Source organism: Varroa jacobsoni, unplaced genomic scaffold, assembly GCF_002532875.2.
Source record: "Varroa jacobsoni isolate VJ856 unplaced genomic scaffold, vjacob_1.0 scaffold_1120, whole genome shotgun sequence".
Taxonomy (NCBI): domain Eukaryota; kingdom Metazoa; phylum Arthropoda; class Arachnida; order Mesostigmata; family Varroidae; genus Varroa; species Varroa jacobsoni.
In genome coordinates, this window is record NW_019214022.1 from 142,058 (window position 1) to 166,571 (window position 24,514).

The following is a 24,514-nucleotide window of genomic DNA, read 5'->3' on the forward strand; positions in this document are numbered from 1 at the left end:
TTCCTAACTCGCGTTTGTCTTCATTATTCTTAATATTCGAGTTGTTACAATATAACGAATGCCAACAGTAATACTGTGCACGATGCTTATGCCGTGTTGAAATATACCAAACGCTCAAGTTTTCGACAGTTACAGCTGTTGCTGCTGCTGCTATGCTTGTGCACAAGTCATATTGCCTTAAAGTAGCCGATGCAGAGGTAGATAGCCTGTGGCAAGTACAGCCGCGGCTGTTCACCATTGGCAACAAAGTCTAATTGGTGTTTGCTGTCGCTTCTAACGGAACATCGCCTCTGTCACCACCGGGGCCGCTATAGGCCATAGCAGCCGGTAATAGCAAATGGCAGTGAGCGACCGTGTAGCAGCGGCGGCAAGCGTTCTTATTCGCGTTTGCATCGCGTCAGTGCGCGCGTCCGTTAGAAGCGAGCTATATTATCTGCAGCTACGAAAGTAAAAGCGATCAAGTAGCAGCGGTTGTGGCAGGGGGTCGCTTTAACTAGGCTAAAGGGAGGCGGGGACCTTTTGGAAGTATTTTGAAAGCTGCTACGTGATTCTCAAAGGCTGACTGTAAAGTTGCCGCCGGCGCAGCAGCTGTTGCCATTGCTACCACTAGTCTTAGCTCCACTTCTGCCCCTCTGTCTTGCCGGGATCTACCTGACGAATTGAAAGGTATGTTCATAGGAATTAAAGGTTTGTTATTGTTGTAGTTGCTATTGGTCAGGTCTTTGTTAAATGTAGCTGCTAAGCTCACTGGCCCGTTGCGTGGCACGGACCTTCATGCTTGCCGGCGTTTGCACAATGGAGACGTCTATGACGATGCTGGGGCAAGAGCGCAACCCCGCCGTAGTGAGTGACTGACAGTGTCGCCACCATCGCACCGACCAGGCGAGTTGGTCACCCACGAGGGCCAACAACTGAACGACAATAATGACAGCCAACATAGACCAGCCCAAGTTGATTTGCATTTGGCGAGGAGCAGCACAACAGCGCATAAGGAAGGTGGAACTTGCTGTATTAGGGTAACGCGAGTCGACATAGCAGCAAGAAATCGCTTATTAGCTACTATTACCATCACGGCTAACAGTAGTTCCTATTATACTTGCTGCTCTCGCGTTATCATGGCGTTCAAAATGCGCAACGAAAGAGTGCGTCCTACGCCACGCAAACATGACTATCGTCTGAAAGATTTGTCTCTGACACCGGCCTGCAGTCCCTGTCGTCAGGAGCAGCGCAAGAAGTTCTACAGACAGCAGTCAGACATGAACAGCGGTAATAGTGACAGACGAATTTAGCAATGATCGACGTCGGGTAAATACGCTCTAAAACACATCGTCCGTAGAAGAACAACAAGTGCTTCAAGTACCGCGCGATTTGTTCGCCTTGGCCACGGTGCTAGTCTTGCGTAGAGACTTTGCCAGGGACGCAGTAGCGGTAAGGGGGAGAGGCAGTGAATCGTTTAAGCTTTGCCCCCATATCTTGCGCGAGCCACGATGAGAGTTGTGGGCTGTGGCCAAGGAACACAGCCTGTGTATTCGTAACAAAGAGCTTTATAGGGGAAGCTATCGTCCATCAAGTATTGCAGTAGAACCGTGCGCGGCAGTAGTAGACCAAATAGTGTTATATTCAGATCGACTAATTGAACGCGGCCGCAAGCAAACAGCATAAAAGCCGTTATTGAGATTTGTTTATTTTATTGCTGTCATCGTTGTTGTTATTGTTTTTCATGTTCCAGAAATGGGGGGTTGAAGTTGTCCGAATTATTCATGAGCCACTAATAAAGTCAACAATTAACTGGCTCACTCGGGCATAACGGAGTAACATATAATACAATAGTTGTATTAGTTAGAACTAGCTATACGGTTGCTGTAATAACAGCCTTTGTGCTGTTTTATGGTCAAGGGCGGCGGAAAGGATATGGAGCAAGGCCTTACCTTATACGGATTTCAGTATCTAAAAAAGGAAATTGTCGTACTCTGGTGTCACCCTTCATGTGTTTGGTAGCCTACAAGCAAGAGTCTTGTGTTGTCTGGTTAGACCTGCTACCAAAAAGCGAATATTATCTAAAGATGGGCACCCTAGCATAACGGGTCATGTCTGACTTGTCGAAGTTAACTAGCTGGCATAAGCAGATTGATCTGTCATGATTACTTTAGCATCTAGCAAGAATTGATTATGACGAGTACGGTCTGAGGGCCTTACGTAAACCCTCGACTGCACAGTCTAACCACGGTCTTTCACCTAGAAAACGTTTTGAAGCACGTATCTTCAACTGAAGACTGCGTTTGAGGATGGTGGTGTCTGCAAGACACCTACATCGAAAATCTGTAGGATCTATAATGCAGCATTTCAAATAAAAGTTTTCATTGCACTTCTAACAGGTTTCAGTGTAGAGAAGATGGCGCTCCGCCTTAAACTGATTCGAAAGTGCTACTAATTGGCTCAAACGTAATGGCTATATTAAGGATACATGTAGAAGCAAGTAAGGTACCTATTGTTAGCGAATGAATCAAATCACTAAATGAGAATATTAATGCGTGAAAAAACCTGTCAGAGCCCAAAAATTGCGATTTTTTGCCCAAAACAAACAGTGTCATATGTTATAATATTATAAAGCTACCACCTATTTCCAATATGTCGTAGTCTCATTTTCCTTAGAATTACTCTGCAAAACAGAAGAATGTATAATGTTAGTCAGCCTGATAGTCCAAAAGGACTTTTTTTGATTTCAGGTTTATGATTATGTGCCTCACCCTAATCAACGAAACTAAATAATACTTAAAGGCCGTTTATGGAATTAGACTTTTAATCTTTAGTATTCTTCTGTTTTTTGCACTAATACAGTTCCGGTTAATACAAAACAAGTAACGTGTATGGCGCGTAACCATGTATGGGCGTGCTCACAGAACTAAAGACAAAAAAAGGCAGGATATATTCTATCCTTTTGATAAATACAGCCGCTGTGATAATATCTACCCATGTAGAGGTTTTGTGCTTCTTGGCCGTACTCCGCACTTGGTGACTAAATACAACGATTTAAAGTATCGACCAACTTGCCTATTGTTTAACAATCCTCGTACATTTTAGAATGATTAGTAAGTTACTTCACTTGTTACTTCTGTCAAAGCCGTTTCTATATCTTGCAGGGCTTATTATTCTACAAAAATCATCGAAATGTTTGTCTCTTCCGATATTTGATATATGTTCTTCGATGGCTGTCGTCAGATGATTATTGACTAGGTTGTGTGAAGCAGGCCTTGTTTTAGCATATCCAGTCAATTTCAACCCTGCCAGTGTAGCTTCTCTAACACTTTAGCAGAACTTCCTATTTGATGTCCTTTTTATTCCAAGAGTTTATCCGGGCTTTTTTCCTGTGGGGTCTCTAAATATATTAAAACGCGCGCGCTCTGTCTCTCATATGTATCCTAATTGTTCTGAATCTGGAATATTTGCAGTGCCTTCGCTTGTATTATCTGTCAATGATCTGACTCGTTGAGCCCCTATCACCTTCCTACAAAAGATGAATACTGAACTCTTCAACGACTTATAATGCCATCCACGATGACTAGAAATTTTCGAATTGCGAAATTATTAGCCGTGACTCAGTTTCAAGCTATGCAAACAACTTTATCACCCCCAAAACGGAAAACGAGTACCTCTGAAATAAAACTTCACGCTCTTATGCCGGAGGATACGAACGTTTATGAATTTGGACGAATACTCAGATTTTCAACCAACATTTCTTACGCAAATAGCTATATATTCATACCTATGACAATATAATACTATAATTAGGTATAATAGCATTTGTTACTTTTTGGCCAAGCAAGCGAAAGCCACAACGAAATGTTAGTCATGTGAACAGCTGGAAAGTGTCTAGTCCACCACCGCACCCACATGTTAGGTTAGGCTGGGTCACAAGCAGGTAATTAAGACTTATTAAAAGTTCGTTACCTCTCCCATGATTGTTGTAACACTGAATGCACATGTTCATGTTATCATTTACTATTGGATTCTGTATTAGTAGTACTGCTATGATCTCACACAACAACGGCTATGTAATCTATCAGCTAAGCGTATGATCTGACATGAGCTAAACGAATTGCTATTCTTGTTATGTAGCCATCCACCCGTCTGTCCATCCATCTAACCACTCGTCTGCCGAGACACCGACATTGTTCATTAACGTTCTGTGAACCAGTATCAACAGCATCGATTTTCCGCGCCAGCTACGCCTCCAGACACGCCTTTCCCCTCTTCACCCCCTCCTTTTCGTCACCTGACTTTCGCTTCCAGCGGAGCATTGATCGAGGGGCAACAGATTTTACAAAGCGTCAGTCCAACAACAACAAAGTAAACTATTCACAACGCTGATTGTTGCTATAGCCGGCGGGGTGGTCGACAGCCGTCGATGGCCCGTTCTGTTACCCAATTGTGTTGGCGGCTGTGGTCACGCCACAGCAATGTGTCCACGACACAGACAAGGACCAAGGCAAGCAAATTGGCGCCCCCGACAACGCCATCTATTATACTTGCTTAGGTAGATAGATGGATGGATGATCGACAACATCAACATTGACTATGCCAATGCTAGCGACCATCAGTAAACTAACACTCGCCGCATGCCAGCTAGCCGGCCAGCCAGTCACAAAAGCAGCTACTTTTCGAACAGCGACGGAGACAAATTCTAATATATTTTATAGGGAACATACGAGAAGTGAATACGACATCACTGCTTCTTATTCGGTGCTCGTTGCGACGGAGGCGATAGAAAGTTTTACATTGTCTTGTTTCGTTACAAGAAGGATTGCTGATACACGTCTAGGTATTGCGTTGTTGTAGACGTTATTGTTATGGTTTACGTTACGTTGGCAGCTTATTTAGGGCAACATTTTAAGCGTGCGCTCCGGTTGAATTCAGTTTATTTGCTCGCCTACTACCAAAAAGCGTCAACAGCACAGAAGCCGAAAAAGAACTTTAATCGGAACGCCTACAAATCAGTTATTACCAACTACAGCAGCAGCTTGGACTGCCTCGCAGAGCAGCAGTTATTATTATTATTATTTTTATTATTACCGTGAATAAAATGCAGGTGGAGAACGAAAAAGTTAGGCCACTCAAAAATACCGTCCTAACGACTAATAACCAGATGTGGAATTATGCATCGAAATCGGATGAAGCGACGATTGCAATAAACAAATAAGCTGAGCAGCTGAGCTAGGGCAAAGCCGAGGAAGGGGCTTAAAACAGCAACAGTCGCGGTAATGGTCTATGTTCAGTCACTGAGCACCTGTGATTTAAGCAAATGAAGGATGAAGAAAGATTAAAACGAACTCAGTGGGGTAATTAGACAAAGATGAAGATTCTTCTCGATTTTGTTAGCAAGACCACTGCTTTTTTTCTTTTCGTGAAATCATTCTATTGTGAGTTTTTTTTAAGTGATCATCAAATTCGCTTATTCTTGTTGTTAATCTTGCCCCTTCAACATTTTGAATCGTACATGGCTATCAATCGACAATATGTCAAAAGCAACGGCTCGAAAGGCCATGTACCCAGTGTGGTAGGTTCGTGCTCAATTTCGCGTACGACCATACGCCTGCCCAGACACCAATGAAAACGCAAAATCTCACCACCAGCGGATACATTTGCATTACTATTGCCAGCACAGATCCGGTCATTATTAAGCAACTAGAAGTATCGGCGTCACAATAGTTATACTAGGAATACGTGTCCAAATCCACCGTATCTCCACCTTTTATTTTGCCGACGTTCGTCTTGCGTGCTTAATACACCCTTACTTATATGTCGTGGTTGTGATACTAACTTTTGGAGAGCTCGGCCGCATCGATTACGCGCTGAGAGCACGGCTACCTGATTTGCATAAAACTATTGAGGTGTCATCAGGAGCAAGAGCAAACCTCATATGCAAGAATGAACAGGCAGACATGCATGCAGACGTACGATACACTGTCAAGAAGTTGACGCAAGGTTATCTTGACTAGCACCGTCATTCCGGCCACACAGTTTTTGGGTGACTGCTGCTACTGCGTCATGAATTACTGTTGCATCAGCCCAAGGCATAGACTGCCAACTAATGGCATTACGAGTTCCACTGCTAGAGTCAAGCGTCCACCCAAGTCAAGTAGCGGCGGGTCTCTGTTCTTCGATTCCCCCGAGACACTACCATAACAACAACGGAATGGACGGCTCTTTTAAGCGCCCACAAATGCTTCGATTTTGAAATCTACCATACAATACGCATGTATAATGAGTGTTAGGTATCCACGTAACACCAGCCGTGTCTGCATGTCTTACAGTTGTTTATTACAGGATATAGCTGTACAAAAATTAAGGACAAAAGATGTAGGACACATCTGTTAAAATAATATGACCGTGCCTATCTATTGTGAAGGAAGGGGCGCCGGTGTACAATCTATATCATTGTTGAATATGATACAGGTCGTACGGTTAATGATATATATTTATTTTTTATATTTGTCTCTTATTAACTCGGACCTTCATTAGTTGGTGCTGTTGTTCCAGTGTTTTAGGCCGGTAGGTCTTTTGGTACGGTGCCGCCGCGCCCTGCTTCAAGCCTCCTACTAAGATCTATTTGGGTTATGTTAGATTTAAAGTCGATGCGTATCAAGCACCGATATACTCGACCAGTTATTTCGCAACGGTTTAAGTCATCAGATCTAAAGAAAATGGCGCTTGAGGGCATGTTTCAAGATATATATATGTACGTTCAGAATAATTTTTTTTTATTGGCAAAATGTTAAGCACGGGGAAAACGCCATTTGGCTCGTGGTAACTGTGATCAAGCTAGTGTTGCTTATGGAAAATTGGACCTGCGAGGGACTATCTGTGCCTTAACGAGTATGGTACATACGAACTGAGATGTAAATGAGAAAACTATGACCTAGCTATACATGCATTATAATTCAGCCTTCTAGTCAAAACATTGCTTGTTTCAGTTTTATAGCAATATATCAGGTTTTTAGATTTTTTTAGTTGGTGCTGCTAAGGCCAAGAGTGTTACAAAACAGAACACATTTACACAAAAATAATCTTATTCTTTTGCACTAAATAGAAGGTTTACGTTTCGACGAAGGCTCATCCTGGGGACGAGACTATTTTGGGGATGTATACAAAGAACATCCACATGGTTCCGAATTCGTCTTTTAAGCACTGTCAATCTATTATAACTGGTTTTGATAGCCTAATGTTTATAAGGTCTAGAATATTAGCTAATCAATAATAATAAGAATAGTGAATAGTTTTGTGCTATTACACAAGCAGGTCAAGTAAACGTTTTCGATCTCGTTCGAGAAAAGGTCTCATTGATGATGCCTTGGCTGTATTCAGTATCCAAGAACTACAGGGAATAAGTTTTGATAATCTATTTTTCGATAAAGACAGTTATGAGATAACCTGAATTACTTACTAAATAGACCTTGGGCTGGCCCCGCCTTACCTCAGCTGCTTACTCGAAGGCCCAATCACTGCTTAGTTCGTAAACAACGAGCTTAACCGCTATCGTGTTTGGTTTAATGTAATACAAGTGATTCAAGCAAGACGTGTATCGTATAAGGTATAATGGCAAAATCCTTCATTATCCGTGTTCAACCTTGTAAGTTTGTATTTCTCCATTAATCCAATACTGATTGTCTGTATGAAAATAAAAATAGCATATACAGCCTAAAAAAGATAAGTCAGCAACAATAGATGGCCTTGTACTCTTTGAGTTTTCAATTTAGGTTAATTATCCAAAAGATTCTACATTAAACACTTGATAAAGCAGCGTTCTTGAATCCGAGACCGTTGCCATGTAAGAGCTTCCAGTGGGTGTCAATAGACTCTGATCACCTCTATAATCTAGAAGTTGTCAATTTTTTATAATCTGTTTTTACACGCCAAACGCCTAAGTCTTCAATAAACAAGCGCCTCAAAAAGCTTGGGGAAGCTGCATTTTACTAAAAGCAACAAATATAGCCAGCTGATGCGAGATTTGTACACGCGACTAACAATATCATGCAAGTTTTTTTTGCCAATGATAAAATGGCTAAAATTTCGAATCCAATCATGGCATGGAGCGAACAGAGTTTCTGCTCACAGTGTGTAGATTTTTTAAAATATCTATTTACAGTAAGTTGCAGCTATCCCTAGATGTATGTAGACGGTCACAATATGTTGAAATTGAATTTTATTGACTCCCCAATTCGTATCCACTGTCATTGTGAACTTTTCAAGCACAGTGAGTATGATTAAGCTTATTATCGGGTAATAGTGTAAATTGTTTTATCTGTGACAGGTAGAAACTGTTGATGTTAGGGAAATTTGGACTAAAAAATTGGTAAGATGCTTAGCGTAGAGGAAATTTGCGAAACAGAAAGATTAACTGACCGAGCTGACAAAAAATCGGGTTAAACGAGACGAGTTCTCCGTACGTTAAAAGTCACTCGCCATTATCGCCAACATTATTACGTCTTATATGGTCTGAAGCGACTTATGTTTAGGTACATGCATTATATGAATTTACATACCAGCCATGCCAATTTTTTGCGCATGGATTTTACTTGACAAGGAAATACTGTCGTGAAAACGCCGTGAGTGAGAAAAGTTATTTGTAGTAAAAAAATATAAGTAAAAACTTGGCCACAGGCTCTAACATAAACATGGTTTTTCTTTGAATGAAAGTAAGCATTCATATATAATGATAATAATAAGACACATGAGTTGATACGATTCAGAAAAGGCCCACACAGTATAGATGAAAACCTTTAAAAACAAATTGTAGAATTTTCTAGGAAACTAATTTGTAAATTGGCTCATACTAGTTAGTAGTAGTTACGCTAGCCAGTTCATTAAAAAAAAAAGGATCTATTTTATCCATTGTCTATCTATTTATTAGTTTAATAAAATTTGTGCTTATGGGAACCAGGATTTGACCTAGGAGGAAACGCCTGATTGCCTTGGATTCTACTGTCCTTTTGCCGCAAATTCTATACTCATCTATTTGTTAATAACATGACAGTTCGTCCGCTGTAATAACTACTAAGTGTGTGCAAAAACTATCGGGTGCAAAACAAAATCAAAGTATAGATAGAAGGAATAATTTCGCGGATATTAGCAAATGATTACCGTCCATTGTTTGTATTGGCACTGCACAAGCAGAAACGATATCGGCCTTATTAATTCGCTCTACGCACATACTACTCAGAGATACCTACGTGTTGTAGATCTATAGCAGTCGCACGCAATCGATTCATCAAAATGTTTAAGACAGTCCAAACATTGAGATACCTATACGGACTAGAGACGTTCCTGCTGCCGTCACAATACCAATCTAATATCGCATATAACATAGTATTATCGATATCCGTCGACGCTGTAGCGTTCGTTATCTCCTTTCGCGTACGAAAATGACGTCAATGATTTTGTGCGATCATGACGTATCGTTGCGGTCGAGATGATGCTACCAATCTAGGAAATCCACTACTTCGACAGCAGCATTACAAACCTGTAAAACAAACCGCCTCTGTTATGGTTATTTTGTTGATGAGGATTATTACTCTAACGATATCGATTCGACATATTCGATGTATCCTTTTATAAATTTGGTCGTCTGACTATGGCGGCACTGGCTGCAATCGCAGGCCAGAGTGGTACGGAAGGCCTGTTCTGGCGTACGCTGAGATGTTACCCGTCTCCTATTCACTCTCAGTCCATTCGATGGATCAGGGCGGCCCATCAACACTGCGGACTGGTGGCTGTTACCGCTACGACGAACGCCGACCAGCCCTATATACATACATATATTACGAAGCCGCCAATCGATGGCGGCGACTAGCACAACGACGACGATGGAGAAGACGCGGGCCGTCTGTGGTATCAGCTTTTTCGTCACCAGCAGAAGTGGCAATAATAGGATCGCTGCTGGCACAACGTCTGCAGCCCTGGGTGCCAGCTCTTGACCCCAACAAATGCCCCCTCGTAGCGGCCGTCAGTCGCGTCAGTTTCGTTCGACAGGTCGACTGCTGCTGCCCAAACTGCCCATTGCTGCACTCGTCGCAGGCGACTATGAAACAACGACGAACAAGATGCTGGCCGCCCTTACGCGATTTTCGCAGTGCGCGCCGCCTCTGTGGGACGTCGTCTAGCATTGCTTTGGATTATTGCAATCGCAGCTACTGGGCTTCCATCAGTTCCCAGTCATGCCGAAGCTGTCTGGATGGATGCCTGGCTGACTCCTGTCACTCAGTCAATCGTTGCTTGTTCGCCTGGGTCAGCTATCGGGTACAGCAAACAAGCTGCAAGTTGCTATCGAGCTGCAGTGGCGTTCGGCTCTACTCCCACTCCGCTCGACTGCAGAAGACCCTGCAGACCCAGACGTCGACGGTAACCGGCAGCAGCTGTTGCTATTGGCTCGTATCTGGTTGATCGTTTGCTTCGCGCAGCAGCGCCCTCCTCCTTTTGCACGGTGCGAGTGGTTTGCCTACAAAAGCCCTGCATAGCTCGGCACCTGTCGAACGAACAGCCAGCTGTCCGCCGTCTAAGGGGGCAGCCCAAAGCGACCCAGAGCAGTTACACTCACTATTACTGCTCGGTGCAGTTGAGTTGTTAAGAATTCGGTCTATTCAAACAAATCCGAAATCGCCTCAAGTCTCGAAATTGTTGTTGGGTGCTAGACGGAACACAGCTTATCAGTGCCTGCTTGATCAGTTCATGGTTGTTTTCTTTTGCAAGTAGTGATTATTACCAGTAAAGTTCAAGTTGTAAGGATGCATCGCAGCTTTGTACTTCAGTGCTGTGGCTTGTTGTTCATCGTCGGACTCGCCCTCGCAGGACCTCTGGCCAAGGACAAGTCCGAGAGGATCACTCCCAAACAAACCGTAAGAAATCTCGTTCTTCAAAATATGCAAAAAAAATTATGCATGCCATGAACATACCACAACACAATGACTATAAAAGAAATATCTGTTAGTAAATGAAAAGGATTTACCGATTGCTACTTAGACGTATATCGAAGGATAGCATCACACAATTCAGCATAGTAAAACTTGTTTTACGAAGTTATCCTTGGCCGATGGCTAAACCCTTTTGTGCTGTCGTCCGTCCGATACGAGACAATGTTTGAACATAGAGTAATCTAAATGGATGAACAGAAGTCAATGTTCAGTATTCTGTAGTATTCTTTCAAAAATCCAAAATGTTCTTCTCATTTGGTTTATATATATTTTACTAACAGGAAAAAATCCGCGACACTTAGGTTGAGGGGTGACGTTTGAAAGGCATGATATAGAGGCGGTATTGCTAAACGGAGTGACTACGTTAAATTCTGAGGTCTTTTGAAAATTTTAATTTAAAGTGTAAAAATTTTATTCTGAAGCTGCGCTTATCATACTAGCCGAGTTCGATAAGCGTCACTTCCTGTAATTATTAGACAGACGATATATAAAACGTCATCTATTTACTTTTAACTTGATACATATATTAAATGTACGGTAAATGTTCATAGTGTTTTTGTGTAACTACGTACTCAACATAGTCTTAACTTTCCTTTCTATTGTCCTCGACATATAAGAAAATAATATCATACATAGATGTCAAAATGAGCCTTTATTAAGTCCCATTGGTCTGAATTAGTCGAATTGCCACGGCAGAATATTGACGTAAGCCTTTTACGTTTTGACAAAGTGCGTAGCTGAATTTCTTTGGATTACTGCATCTGAAATTGAACGGCACAGAAACCCGTATGTATAGCTCACCTGGGTAGTACAGGCCATGGAAGTAGCTTTTGATGTAGTAGTTTTTGACATGTAGCTCAACGCTGTCTCACATTAGCCTGAGCTTTGCAAGAACATCCCTCAAAATGGTTCAGAGCCTCTGTTTTTGGAAAACGTTTGTCATAACGTTTGGATAGGTCCTTGGTTTGCCTGATTATCAATAACTGATCAAAATACTATATATAAATATACAATTTTTATTAATTATATATATATATAATTCGTGTGAATAAGGAAAACATTCATCGTATTGGTACCTACAAAGCTTGCCCGAATTGAATGATATATCACGTGATTAACCAAAAACAATAGAGGACTATAATAGAAGACTGTAGGTGCATTTGTTTACGTATACTTCAATCAGGCCATCATGTTGTGTTTAGTACAAGAGATGGGCTGATATGCTTCCTGCACCACGAGAACTCCCTAATCGCTAGTTTTCGAAGTCTGCTTATGCCGCGTAAATCATTGCCCCTCTGTATTGTCTATATATATATCAGTTGCAACATTTCAAGTCTGAACATTTCCTTTTAGTATTAGTGTATATAATAAAGCACACTTTGGAAACTCGGTCTAATGCCATATGCTGCCGTTCCAATGTTGCACAACTTTCTTCTTCCACCGTTTTCGTCCCGTGCAACATGGCTCGCAGCTCAGAGTCGACATCAAATCCACCATCCCCTGTCGTAGCTGTTCGTGCTCCAGTCGAACGCAGTATCTCCTCTTTGATCGTTTCTCACTGAGCCAAAATCCACTCGATTTCGTTTGCACTCCCTCTGCCAGTCCTACTCTGTTATATCTTACGTTGTCTGCACAGCCTCGAATCACCGGTAGTGGTAGCGCTTACTGGGTGCGTTCTTTCGGTCGTTCATTGTTTGTCCGCCTGATGCATTCATCAAATTCGACTGTAAATCGCGACAGCCTACGTAGCTGGTCAGTTCACCTATGTCGCTGTTGTTTCTGTTTTCGCCAACGTCACTGCCAGTCAATGTACGCGCTCGACAATCGCCACCAAAACGATGTGTTGTTTTTGTTGTCATTACTCATTCACTATGCGTCTTACTATTTGCGCGATGACGCACCAACGGCTCTGAAGCGGCGTTTTGAACATGCTAATAGCCAACAAGGCACGAGAATACCGCAACTCTGATATGGTCTTAGTTTAAATCTGCTGGCCTATCTTGCTGTTTATCCACTAACTGTTCAATTTGTCGAAAACAGTTTTGGCCATTGGCTTCGAGCAATGTTATAGACAGATGGACAAAGAGAGAGAAAAAAAGGGAGAGAAACCGTTCGTCGGGGACGTCTTGAACGCAGCAACAAGAATCAGTGCTACCGACGATGACCGACGAAGTGGTCTTGTTCATTCGGCCATTGCTTGACGATTGACATGTTTACCTGGTTCGATCTATAATCGTATGCTTTGCGTCGTCTTTTCCTGCTTCTCGTTGACTTGCTAACTTATAGCTGCTACTGCTCCAGCTCTGTAGTAGCTGTTGCTTACCGGCTACGACTAGCTTGACGGTCCTCAGTGTCGTTATTATCGCCATTATGCTGCCTGTAGATTTTTGTATGCGCCTGGCGACGCGCAGCGAGCGAGTCCCGGAAGCCTAAGGTCGCGCAGCTGCTATGGGAGAATACCTGTGCCAGCCTACGGTGCTTTCAGCAGCATCTACAGGGTCAGTTGTAATAATAATAGACGTTCATGTAGACGCTGGTGTACGCGAAACCCCAACGTCTGCTTAACCCAGCCGTTGTCATGGCCACAGTCGCGAAAACTGTGGTAATTTCAACTGCATCCGCGGTAGCTGTCGTTTGCTGAGCCAACAGCGCCGCTGGAATAGATTCGAAGGGGGTAAGGCGTCGCTTGCGACGCATCCCTTTAGACGACTTTCTTTCGTTGATGTCCCTTCAAACGGTGAGCAAACGTACGAGCTCCCGTTCGCCCGCGGGGCTCATTCTTTACATTTGGTTGTCCCGACCTCACTGCGGTAATCAGTACCATCGCTGTATGTAGACATATAAGTTGACGATGGCGACTCCGCGGCTGCCGCAACTGTCAGAGCTCGTGCTTTTGCTGTTTTGGTATTGACCATCCAGATGTAGTTAACTTCGTACATCGAATAGTCATCATCGTGAAAGCCGATACTAGCAGCGACCGCGCCAAGGACGAGAAGGCAGTACGGCGACGCGGTTCGTTTAACACGGCCTTAATGCGCGAGCACTTACCTTGAGTCATTTGTGCAAAGCTATGAAAAAGGAAGGCAGGGTTCCAGCGAGCCAGTTATCACTTTCTACAATGTTGATAAAGACGGTGATGTTGCCGACGGCGACTAGAATTATGCCAGAGCATCCGAACAGCATCCGATCGATCGTTGATCCTCGCGAAAAGTGAAACCGGTCGCCTTTTATATTACTTCCATTACACCTATCTATTTATTGAGGCCGATCGGGTAGTGTTTCTTGTCGGCTCTGACGTGCTGATGATTTACCGCGTGCACTTAATGCCAATCTACGGTGTGTGGATCACGTGCAACAGCTTGACAGCACTGACGTACTGGGTTGAGCAGAACAGCAGCAAGAATCGTAAACGCTGCTAGAGCAGTGGGCAATTGTAAGCGCGCAGATCGAATAGTGATAAGACGCTGATGCACGCTGGTCGACCGGTGGAAATAAGATAGTTTCGATTACAGAAGAAGTAAGACGTCTGCTAGATCTACCATACACGCCATGTATTTTCGGTGTCTGGTAGCATGTCGATAATGTGCAATTTTTTTAAGGCCGGATTTGCCGCGTATGTATGTATGTTTCCCCCGGGCTGGCCGATTAGGCTCTACTCTATTGAGTGAACGTAATCAGCAGGTGTAGTTATTGCTGTTCATGTGACGTACCGTCGAGTAGTTGCCCGAGGTCGAAATGATGAGGAGATAGGAAACGCTTTTCTCCCTAAGAATATTATGACACAAGACAAACTATCGCGGGTTCTATTGATTTTACCGCTAACACCCCTTTTTTTTTTTTTTTTTTTTCCAATAGGCAACGGACAACAACAATTTTGAGAAATCCATTGGAACGTTTCGATCACTGCTCGAATAGCTAAGCTTATTACGGGTTATTGACTAACTATAATTACGGTAACACAGGCGAACACGATTGGATCATTTAGATAAATTGAAAAATTTGTTAGAACCCAAAACGATACGATCGTTTGAACTATAACAATGACACTAATAAACTTGGGTAACATAATTATAGTATTAAGAATCTAACTTTCAACTTATCTCTTTCAGCTACTTGATGATTTCTACAACACATCAACATTGGATAGCAATTTAGAATAGGAATTCAGGCCGAGCTTGAACGTCCATGCCGACAGAATATTTAAACTCTTAAAACGTTATTCTAAGTTCGGTATTAATAACACGCTTCCACATCATAACTAATTGCTATTTTTGCTACCACTCCACATTGGCTTTCTGCGTAGGCAGCAGACAAATCCGATTAGACGCAAAAATATTTGCTTGGCAAAATCATACCTGAAATAATTTTCGTCATATTTTTTGAAAACAGGTTCCAAGTGAATAGAGAAAAACAAACAACAGGCATGCTAAATTTTGTACGTTGGTAGTTTTTGCATAAACACGATACTCACTATTGCCATAAAATCTGTATAATATAACAGACATAATATGAGAATTCCTTTAAGGATTTTAAGGCTTCTTTTCCAAGTATATTGCCTGTAGTGAAAATGATTGAGCATCGACGCACCGATGATATCCTGAACGAAACATCGCGATTGCATCGACGATGCTGTGAGTTAGATGATTAACAAAAACGTTCTCCAAAAACTACAGCGGATTAGTACACCATCTTGTTAAATGTTCTGAAATGGAGAAGCTCAATCTGAAGCCATGTTATTCCTAGAAGCATCACATATGCACCAGCATTCATTCTGGCTAATTTCTGGCATTTCTAAATAAGAAAAGTTCCGTGCCTCGTCAGGTCGAGGAGTTCTTTACATCAAACTGGGGCGAATGCGAGCCGCTGAAGAACCCTTTGGTCCTTCCTGAAATCAGTGACGCTGCCACATGGGAACGCTGCCGTGTTCATATCCCACTTTCGCCAGATCAAGTCGAGGAAGCTTTGCCTAACCTTAGCAGGTATTCTCGTATTCAGTTTCTAGGACAACTATAACGTACTAGATATGATTAAAACGAATGAAATTTCATATCGTTGCATAATAGCGCCGTATTCAGGATGCGCATACCTTACAATGACGTTGACAGCAAATATATCTGTTTTGCACAATGCCGAAGAGTGTGAACGGTATTACCATATTTAGCTTATCTAGAAGCCTTTCTGGTTTACGCTATTCTTGCACCACTATCGATTCTATCATAACACACCTATTTAATATAGATTCATATTTCACAAATAAGACAATATCTTTAGGAATTGTAGCTAACTTCGACTCTGGTTTTGGGTGTCGTTCGTGATCCCCCGTTCATTTTGTCAGATGTATGTTGAAGGTCATCGGTTGGGTTCGTGCCAATGGAAACATGAACTTGACGAAGTATATGGATTACCTTTCGCAGGCTGGACTTGACGACAAAACCCTGGAGCTGACGAAGGTCTGCCCTTATTTCATCTATAGTCCTAGATACATTAGTTAGCCGAATCCGATACTAAACTTGCTTGGTATGGTTATCCACAACTTTATGATCGCTTGTCAATTTTGATTACGTGGTGGATATCTTTCATGCTTGTTGGGTGATCGACACCGCATAGCGAAAACTGAATTTGTATAGAGATTACTTTTAAATGTTGCTTGTTTTTAGTTGTTTTCTCTTGCTAAGATTATGCGTTATTTATTTGTATGCGGCTGCAGCGTTGCAGGTCATATTTATACACAATACACTGATTTAACATAATAAAACAGGATGTCTTCTTTGACTCATATAACAATCGCAGACTGCTCACGAGAAATGCTCGCAGCGTGCTCTGTCGGACGGTTCTGGCGATTACAAGGAGCAGGATAAAATATACGTGGAGTGCATCTTCAGACACTTTGATAAAACGTGCCCGCCCAACTTCCAGGTAAGCTATCGTGTTTTAATAGGCCAGCTAAGTAAAAACAAGCTTAATTATGATTATCATCGATATAATTTAGTTGTCAAACAGTAGAGTAAAATTGTAAATGCAAATGTGAAACAAAAGACTTCAGTGTATTGGATACTGCATCACTGCGGCATAGCTTACTATTGCGGGGTAACATCAATAACTTGAAGCCCAATCAAATGAACAGACTATAGATGCGTAATTAACTATCATTCTTTGTGCATCTAGTATAGGTTAATCTGATATGTTATACTGTTTTTTCCCGTTCAATTGTAGGCCGCTGTAAAGCAGGGTTACATTGTTGGCATTACCCAAATCTCTTTTGTGCCGCGTTACGACGAAGTTGAAGTAGAGAGTGATACGGACGCTGAAACTGAGGGTCAGGCTGGACCTAGTGTTGCTGACGCAACCGGTGAGGCGGCCGCCAACGACAACGCCAATGGCAGCGGCGGCCCGCAGTAATTCTAAGTCACAAATGAGCAAGCAGAGCGGGTCGATAGTATCAATAGATAGGGCTGCACCACCCCCTTACGAAACACTCCTGATAAAAATGCATGAGTGGATAGAAATTCTTGGAGTTTACTTTGAATGGTCAAATACACATCTGAGTATTGGCTGATAGATAGGAACAAAGCCTAGATCTGTTGAATTTGTTTTACTGGGGGGCGTTCAACCCCGGGGGTTAACCCCTCTAACACCGACGTAACTGTACAAAGTACAACCAATGCTGAGGTGAGACCGCAGGGTAGCGAGACTGACAAGCAGTTACCATTGTCGTTTATCAACGCGAAACATTGAATCTAGCAAATATTCATCTAGCTAGTATCATCTAGTAGATACCGAGACGTACTTTTGGCTGTATTTTAATACGAGCAAACAGTAATCACCCAAGCTCATTCAGTCAATCTAGCCCATCCAGACGTTCTGACTTGCTATAGGGATCTCATATCCATATTTTTCACATTTATTCTTCTGTGCTCCGATAACGGACTCTGTTCAAAAGGCAGCACCTAGTTAACAAGATTTCAGAAACAAATGTACTTGAAAAAATAGAGCTACATAATGTGTGTAATGCAAATTTACGCGCGCAGGGATCGTACATTAGTAATACGGTAATAACTCACCGACGTTAAAGCCTTAAATGTTCAAAAGGCTTTAAAAAAGATAACCCGAGGGATACTCTGCGGTGTGGAGCGTGTACGTGCGCTGCACGCCTTTCCGTCGGTGAATTAGAACTCATCGTTTTAAAAGGTGGTAAAATTATTGTGTTTGCTGTATTCGGTTTGCCAAGCCTGCACTATAGCCAGGTACCAACCCATCATTACAAAGAGATCTGTGATACGAACGAAAACATCCTACTCCACACTCTGCATGAAGTATATACACAAAGATAAACCGATTATCGCTCACTTCGAAAAAAAACTACGTATAAACTATATATAACTGAAAAGTGCATCTGTGAAATTTACATAGACGACATATTAAGCGATCGTTATCAGGCGAAACAGTTAATTCATTAAATCAGCAAGATTTTTCCATTAGACCCGATATAAATGCGTGTGTTCATTGTGTAATGTTACTATCAGTTAACATAGAAAACAGATATGTCGTTAGTAACTTATGTCATATAAGTTCGCTTGGAGGATAAATAACTTATTGCATGCAGAAGTAAACCTAGTCTAAAAAGTGTGATGTTTCTAAGAGTACCAGTGGCTAGAATCAAGCGATTAAGTCTTGCTTTTAAAAATTTTGATTCTGTACGATTGTCTATTCAATAGACAATCAGCCCCGGATTTACGTACTTATTTTAGTTGTTACTACCTAAACATCAGTCTCAAAACCTGTAGCTGTGCAAAAGGACATGCATGTCTCCGTTCATGTGTTCTACGTAATACCGTCTAATACTATGGAGTAATCTAGTGTACCTTGTTCTGTCCAATAACTACAGGGTAAAAAATAATTTCGACTACTACCGAATAAAGTTACTCCTCATATTAACAGATCCTTCAAATAGGCATTTTAGAACTTACGAAAAAATCAGCTGTTTGAAGTATCCCCGTCTAGGATTATTACACTTCAATGTTGCACGAAAGCCAAAACCGAACGGTTTATAATAGGCGTTTTGTGATTGTTGTTATCGTAATAAGAAGTGCGATTTTGTTTCCGCGTTTTTGTGCGTGTTTGTTGTAGCGATCTTCCTCCTAGGGCAGACCCCATGCAAAGCCTTAGCCGTAGCCCGCTGTTAGCTTGGCGCTTATCGACGGAGAGTTTGACACGGCTTTAGATCTTATTTTAATTAGCAGTTTGCAAATGGAGTAGATTTCCCAGCAGCTCATATCACAGCAGTACTGTGAGGATTGTTATTGTAGGGGTTGGTGGGAAAAATCCTTGTAAACTCAGTAAGATTCCTTATCAGGAACTCATGACGAACAACTATAAATATTGAGCGAAGCCAACGACAGAAAAATTTTACTATTGTTTTGTAAATAACAGAGTGACGACGACCTTTTGATCTATCTGAGGGCAACCACTCCGGTCGCAGTTGGAGTGCCTGTTGTTCTGGTAGTATAATACAGCCTGCTCATCCGAACAGCGTCAACACGATTTTTCAATTGAATGATCTGTAGCAGCAAATCGGTTACGAAGCGATTTCGATAGAGTCAGTCTGTTTAGAGGTCTCAACAAATACCAGCGAGGGGTGAAGTCCTCTCTTTTAAATACAAGCCATCAGTAGACTTTCCTCTAAGAAAAGCAATTCGCGCAGTAAAAGAGGCATGCACTGTCGTACTTATTGTCTAGTAGTAACCAGTAAAAACCGATACAAAATTTAACAAAAAATTATCATACGAAAAATCGAAAAGGTTATAATAGTTCTAGTTTTATACATATTTGTGAGCCCAAACGCAATGGATGGTAGATTATTGCGCTGTGCTAACGGTAGCCCAAACTAATCCTGGTCAATAGTATATTCAGACATCTAACTGATGGTCCAACAGTAAACATGAAGCTGGGGTAATTAAAAAATGAAGACATTACATAACCAAATACCAAATGTATATCAGTCGTGCGAGCTCTACGTTTGCAACATGTACTCCTACAATATTTCGTGAACTGCATAGGTCCTTATGCAGCTATGCAATATTGCTCTCTTCTGTCTTCTTTGTAGCCTATCGTAAGCTGAACTCTTTATTGCAGCACATGCTACACTGCAATGAGCTATTAGACTTAAGAGAATAATAATATATAAAGGAAACTACAATTTCGATTAATCTTTTTACCGCGTTTTTAGTTTTACTCCCGGTACTGCCTCAAATGGTTAGCTCCCAGTGCGATTTAGAGTATGTCTACGTTTAGTTTTGAACCCCGACCATATGACCGTATCATACCTATTTACCGTAAAGTACATCCATGTATACTGAGATGGCACGTTGGATGTACTGCTAATATAAAATTATAATTCACGATTACCTGTCGTTTGAACCTTTATTCGCAAACAATTTCGTAGAAATGTCCTGTCCATTTATAGAATTATCTGCAGTATTGATAATCTCAATAGAAATTCGAAATTCAGACGCGACTGAAATCGATGAAGGCTCGATTGACATTAACTCTGGAGTCATACACATGGAATCCTCTTCCCTGATAGTGGATAACGAGCCTCTACGCTGGTAACTGTGCGTAATAACAATATCTGACAAGGCACTATGCACCCCAATTGTTGGTAGCTGTGGTGACGTGACACGAATGCCTTCAACCGGATCGTTCTCAGGAGCCAATTCGCAGGAAGGTCCCACAAAGCTAAGAAGAACAGGCAGAGCAACTAAACTGTTATAGGCATAAATGGCCCATACCGCCGACAGGAAGTAGAAGAAATGGGTCACGATGAAACCAAATTGTGAGCCCAGGTATACCAATATTGAAACACCCACCAGCCTCATCATTGTGGTGTAGACCATAGGAACGCCGATATTGTTAAGAGCCACACACACGCGAGCCTCTTTGACACCGGCGGATCTTAAGAATTCTGAGGTAAAACAGACCATTGAGTCTACTCCTAATCCAACACTGATCACGATCAAAATAGCAGATATTCCATCAAGCGTCATGCCCAGCGTATGCAGAACGCCGTATGTTGATACCATACTAAAGCTGAGCACAAACAAAATAAGTATGGCGGCCCGAAAATTGCGAAGCGCTAAATACACCATGATAAATGCCGCCGTTAAAATGATCGTTGTTGCTAATTCTAAACAGTGTTGCAGATCTACATGATACTGTGCCCAGTACTTGGCATTAGCGAAGATACGAAATGTTGCGAAGTAGCGATCCTGAAGGCGAAGAAATTCATATTCAGTCGTGTCTGCAGGAATAACGTCGGGGAGAATTGAGCCATACTCGACGCGTGCACTCCCCCAGAAGCCAAAAGCGCTAAGGCATAAGAATGAAAGAATAACCAAGCTTTGAAAGAACGAATGGTTAATTAGCGATGCATACCAGCCCAATTCTGTGCCAACAAATATGGATTCGCCGCATTTACTCTCGGCATCGCGTGTTGCCATGGGCAGTCGGCAAAGTACCTTGTTGCACGCTGCCGGGAATAGATAGAGAGTTCCTATTGCTGAACACGCGTGAACGATCGCGCCTTGTACGGCAAAGTCGTGCAAAGCTGGTATCGGTATAATAGAGCCTGCCGTGAAGGCTAGAACCATGACTATGCTCGAGAGAGCAACTGGTGCACCAGTCAGCTTCAAGCATTCGGCTATGTGCTTATTCCTGGTCGTTGTACTGTCAGACATCACTTTGTTTAGTCCATGTGCCACTATGAACATACAGTTTCCTCCAAAGACAAGGGATAAAACTGGCAAAACGTGTAGGGTTGTCACGTTGAAGGCAAATAAGCCAGCACATAGGCCGAAACCGGCAGAAGTGCTAAGTCCATGTATGAACATGCCGATGAAAGCGATGTAGAGCTGTGACGATACTCGGCCGTTCAGAAGGACTAAGGGAACGCATTGGACTGCAAGCAAAACGCTGACTCCGATAGAAAAGTTACTTAGGTTCGGTGGCGTGGACTCACGTATAACTTGCTCAAGACTATTAGATGTAAATGTTATGACGCTGTACTTCTGAGCATAATGTTTTGTCGCAGAGAGGTGCCTCATTTCTTGTGCAAACCTCTTCTGCCAAGTTTCGACAACTTTATGCGCCTTTTCGATAGTCCAGTCAACGCCGTACATGTAGGGCGCCCCCATATGAGCTTCAAAAACAGCCTCGTCGTCCATGATCTGAACGCTGCTCTGTAGTGCTGTAGCACGTACCACGGTGTCAGAGGAATCTCTTTCGATACCTCCGATGGTGAGATTCTCCGACCAATGCAAGAGATTTCTAGCAAAATCATAACAACCTCCTGTTAGTGTCATGCCGATATCTGGAATGGTTCGCGATCGCTTGTTTGGAGCGGCATCCGGACACTGCCTGTTATAGGGATCTAGGCAGGGCTTCTCCTCGTATGGTGTAATTCCAGATCTTGACATAAAGCTTTCTAAAAGATTTACGGGTTTGTTGCTATGATTCACGTGTTGCTTTGTAAAATTCAGGAGACTAGTGAGGGCCAACACAACGCTACTCGGTTTGCCTACATTAAGTGTAGATCCTTCCCAGAAGCAAGTAAGAGGTGTCACTATTAAGCAGGGCATAACCTCCATAACTTTTTGATTGAGCTCGTGGCGACCCAAGTTTGAGACACTCAATGTCAAGCAGATATCTCGTAAACTCCATTGCTGGTCGAAGAGTTCGACTTCGACCTCAAGAGCCCTCCGCAATAGCTTGTAGTGAACGAGAAGAGCTTCTTCATTTAGTATGTTAGCTCCAGACCTTTCAGTTTGAATAACGAGCTGTTCGTTACCTGCAGAGTAAAGCCCAATGCGTGCTTGACTATGTTTCAGATTTTCCTCAAAGTTACCTTCAGTTTCAGTCCAGTTTTTCCAAATCGGGTTCGATGAAAGCCAAAGCTTTTCCAAGTTATATTCGTATTGGGCTGATTTGAAAGCAAGACATAGTAATGCTACGGCAAGAAGACCTACGAAAAGAATTTTGCCGGAGTGCTTATGGATCGTGTAACCAACTCTAACGAAATGCTCTTGAAGAAGATTTCTTCCCCAAAGAGATGCTCTTTGATTCGCTATCGGTGCTTTTCCTTTGTGCATTGTGATGGGCTGCATGAGGTTCAGTGCTAAACTGGTCGCTAGATAAGTCGCGTTCAATCTATCCAGATGAAGGTACCCTGGATTTACGCGTTTTTGCCGGAAAACTTCGAGCTGTTTTTATTGAGTTTCACCTACATAACAAAGAAATGAACAAAAGCTAGGTGTTAGAGCAACTCGTAATTATGAAACATAAAAGTTGCAGTTGGTTTCGCACTAACGTTTAGTATAGTAATATTTCAAGAAAAACCTGAACATTTGTAGTTAGAATTCAGTGCAAGATATAATATGGTAGCATTTAGCTTCGAACTATTTTAGCAAGCTATATGGTTTGTGCCAATAAATCAGTCTAAGGTCATAATATTATGGTTTCTCGCCCCATTGAACAAAACGATGTCTCAATGTGTAAATTCATGTGAAAAGAAAGTTCAAAAATGGGTGTTCCAAATGGCGAAAAATTCATTTTCGACACTTTCTTAAATGCCGCCAAAACAATGCGGAAGGTTTGCCTCATATATAATAACGACGCCATCGCTAAAAGTATTGCTTAAAAGTAGTTTGAGAAGTTTTAAAACGGTATCCGGTACGTAAAGGATGCCCCACAACGACCGTCTCAATTTTATGACCGCTATCGTAAGATACTTGTGAACAAACAACTCGAAAACTAGCTAAAAAAAATTAACTGCACCCATACTGCCGTCATTAGCCTCCTTAGGTTTTTTTAGCTTTGCACAGAAATTTGGAGCTTGTGTACCTCATGAACTCTTTGAATTCAACGAGGGATAACAACTTAACGCTGCATCTCAACATGTCGCCCTGTAGCAAGCGTCACACGGTCAGAATTATGGCAGAACTATTATTATGTCTATGGCGTTTGTATGTCAACGTGAACTAGAGATCGAAATAAATAGTTCCAAGAAAGAAGCTAATACTTGAGATTAAACCAAACATTCATTAAAAAAAAGGATGTTTTGCGTTTGGTGGGACTGCAAGGGCCTGATTCATTAAGAGTTGCTTTCTACGAGCCAGGCGCTTGAGTAGGCACTTTTAGTTGGCCAAATTGCCTCAAGTCAACGGCTATCCGAGAGAACAGATAAACGAGGTTAGGCCATCTACGACAACAAAGCCAGACACGACAAACATGGTGCAAGTTTCCCTTTTGAATATCGAAAAGAAGCTCTCTTACATTCTTCATTTTTTTCTGGACTCTGCGCTGACAACTTCTTACCTTTTCCGTTCACTGGGCGATCACGTTCGTGGCCTTGCCTTCAGTACGAACATAAATAACTCAAAGTGCGGCTGAGAAATTTTTACGAGATGAAACCCATTACCTTCTCGTCAGACGGTATACATTATTTGGTGGAAAAATAGGAGAAGATCGTGAACAATGACGAGGGTTACATTATCTAA

General features: G+C 42.1%; 2 protein-coding genes and 1 long non-coding RNA gene across 4 annotated transcripts; 1 reads left to right on the plus strand and 2 right to left on the minus strand.

Annotated features, from left to right (window-relative positions):
- The first annotated feature begins 10,490 nt into the window (after positions 1-10,490).
- LOC111266838 (uncharacterized) lies at positions 10,491-18,455 on the plus strand. The gene is made up of 5 exons (XM_022844653.2): positions 10,491-10,889; positions 15,786-15,943; positions 16,300-16,414; positions 16,755-16,880; positions 17,178-18,455. Exons 1-5 carry the CDS (start codon positions 10,779-10,781, stop codon positions 17,361-17,363), a joined length of 696 nt encoding a protein of 231 aa, XP_022700388.1. The 5' UTR covers positions 10,491-10,778; the 3' UTR covers positions 17,364-18,455.
- Positions 11,598-14,813, minus strand: LOC111266840 (uncharacterized). 2 transcript variants are annotated; one of them, XR_015313565.1, is made up of 2 exons: positions 14,013-14,813; positions 11,598-11,947 (listed from the first exon to the last, which is right to left on the minus strand). It is a non-coding gene; the product is annotated as an uncharacterized LOC111266840 (long non-coding RNA). The 2 variants fall into 2 exon arrangements; XR_002684284.2 differs by lacking the exon at positions 14,013-14,813 and adding an exon at positions 12,343-14,006.
- A 1,910-nt stretch (positions 18,456-20,365) lies between the features above and the next one.
- LOC111266823 (protein patched-like) lies at positions 20,366-23,107 on the minus strand. The gene has a single exon (XM_022844629.1). The coding sequence runs from the start codon at positions 23,105-23,107 to the stop codon at positions 20,366-20,368; it is 2,742 nt and encodes a 913-aa protein (XP_022700364.1).
- Positions 23,108-24,514: the final 1,407 nt, after the last annotated feature.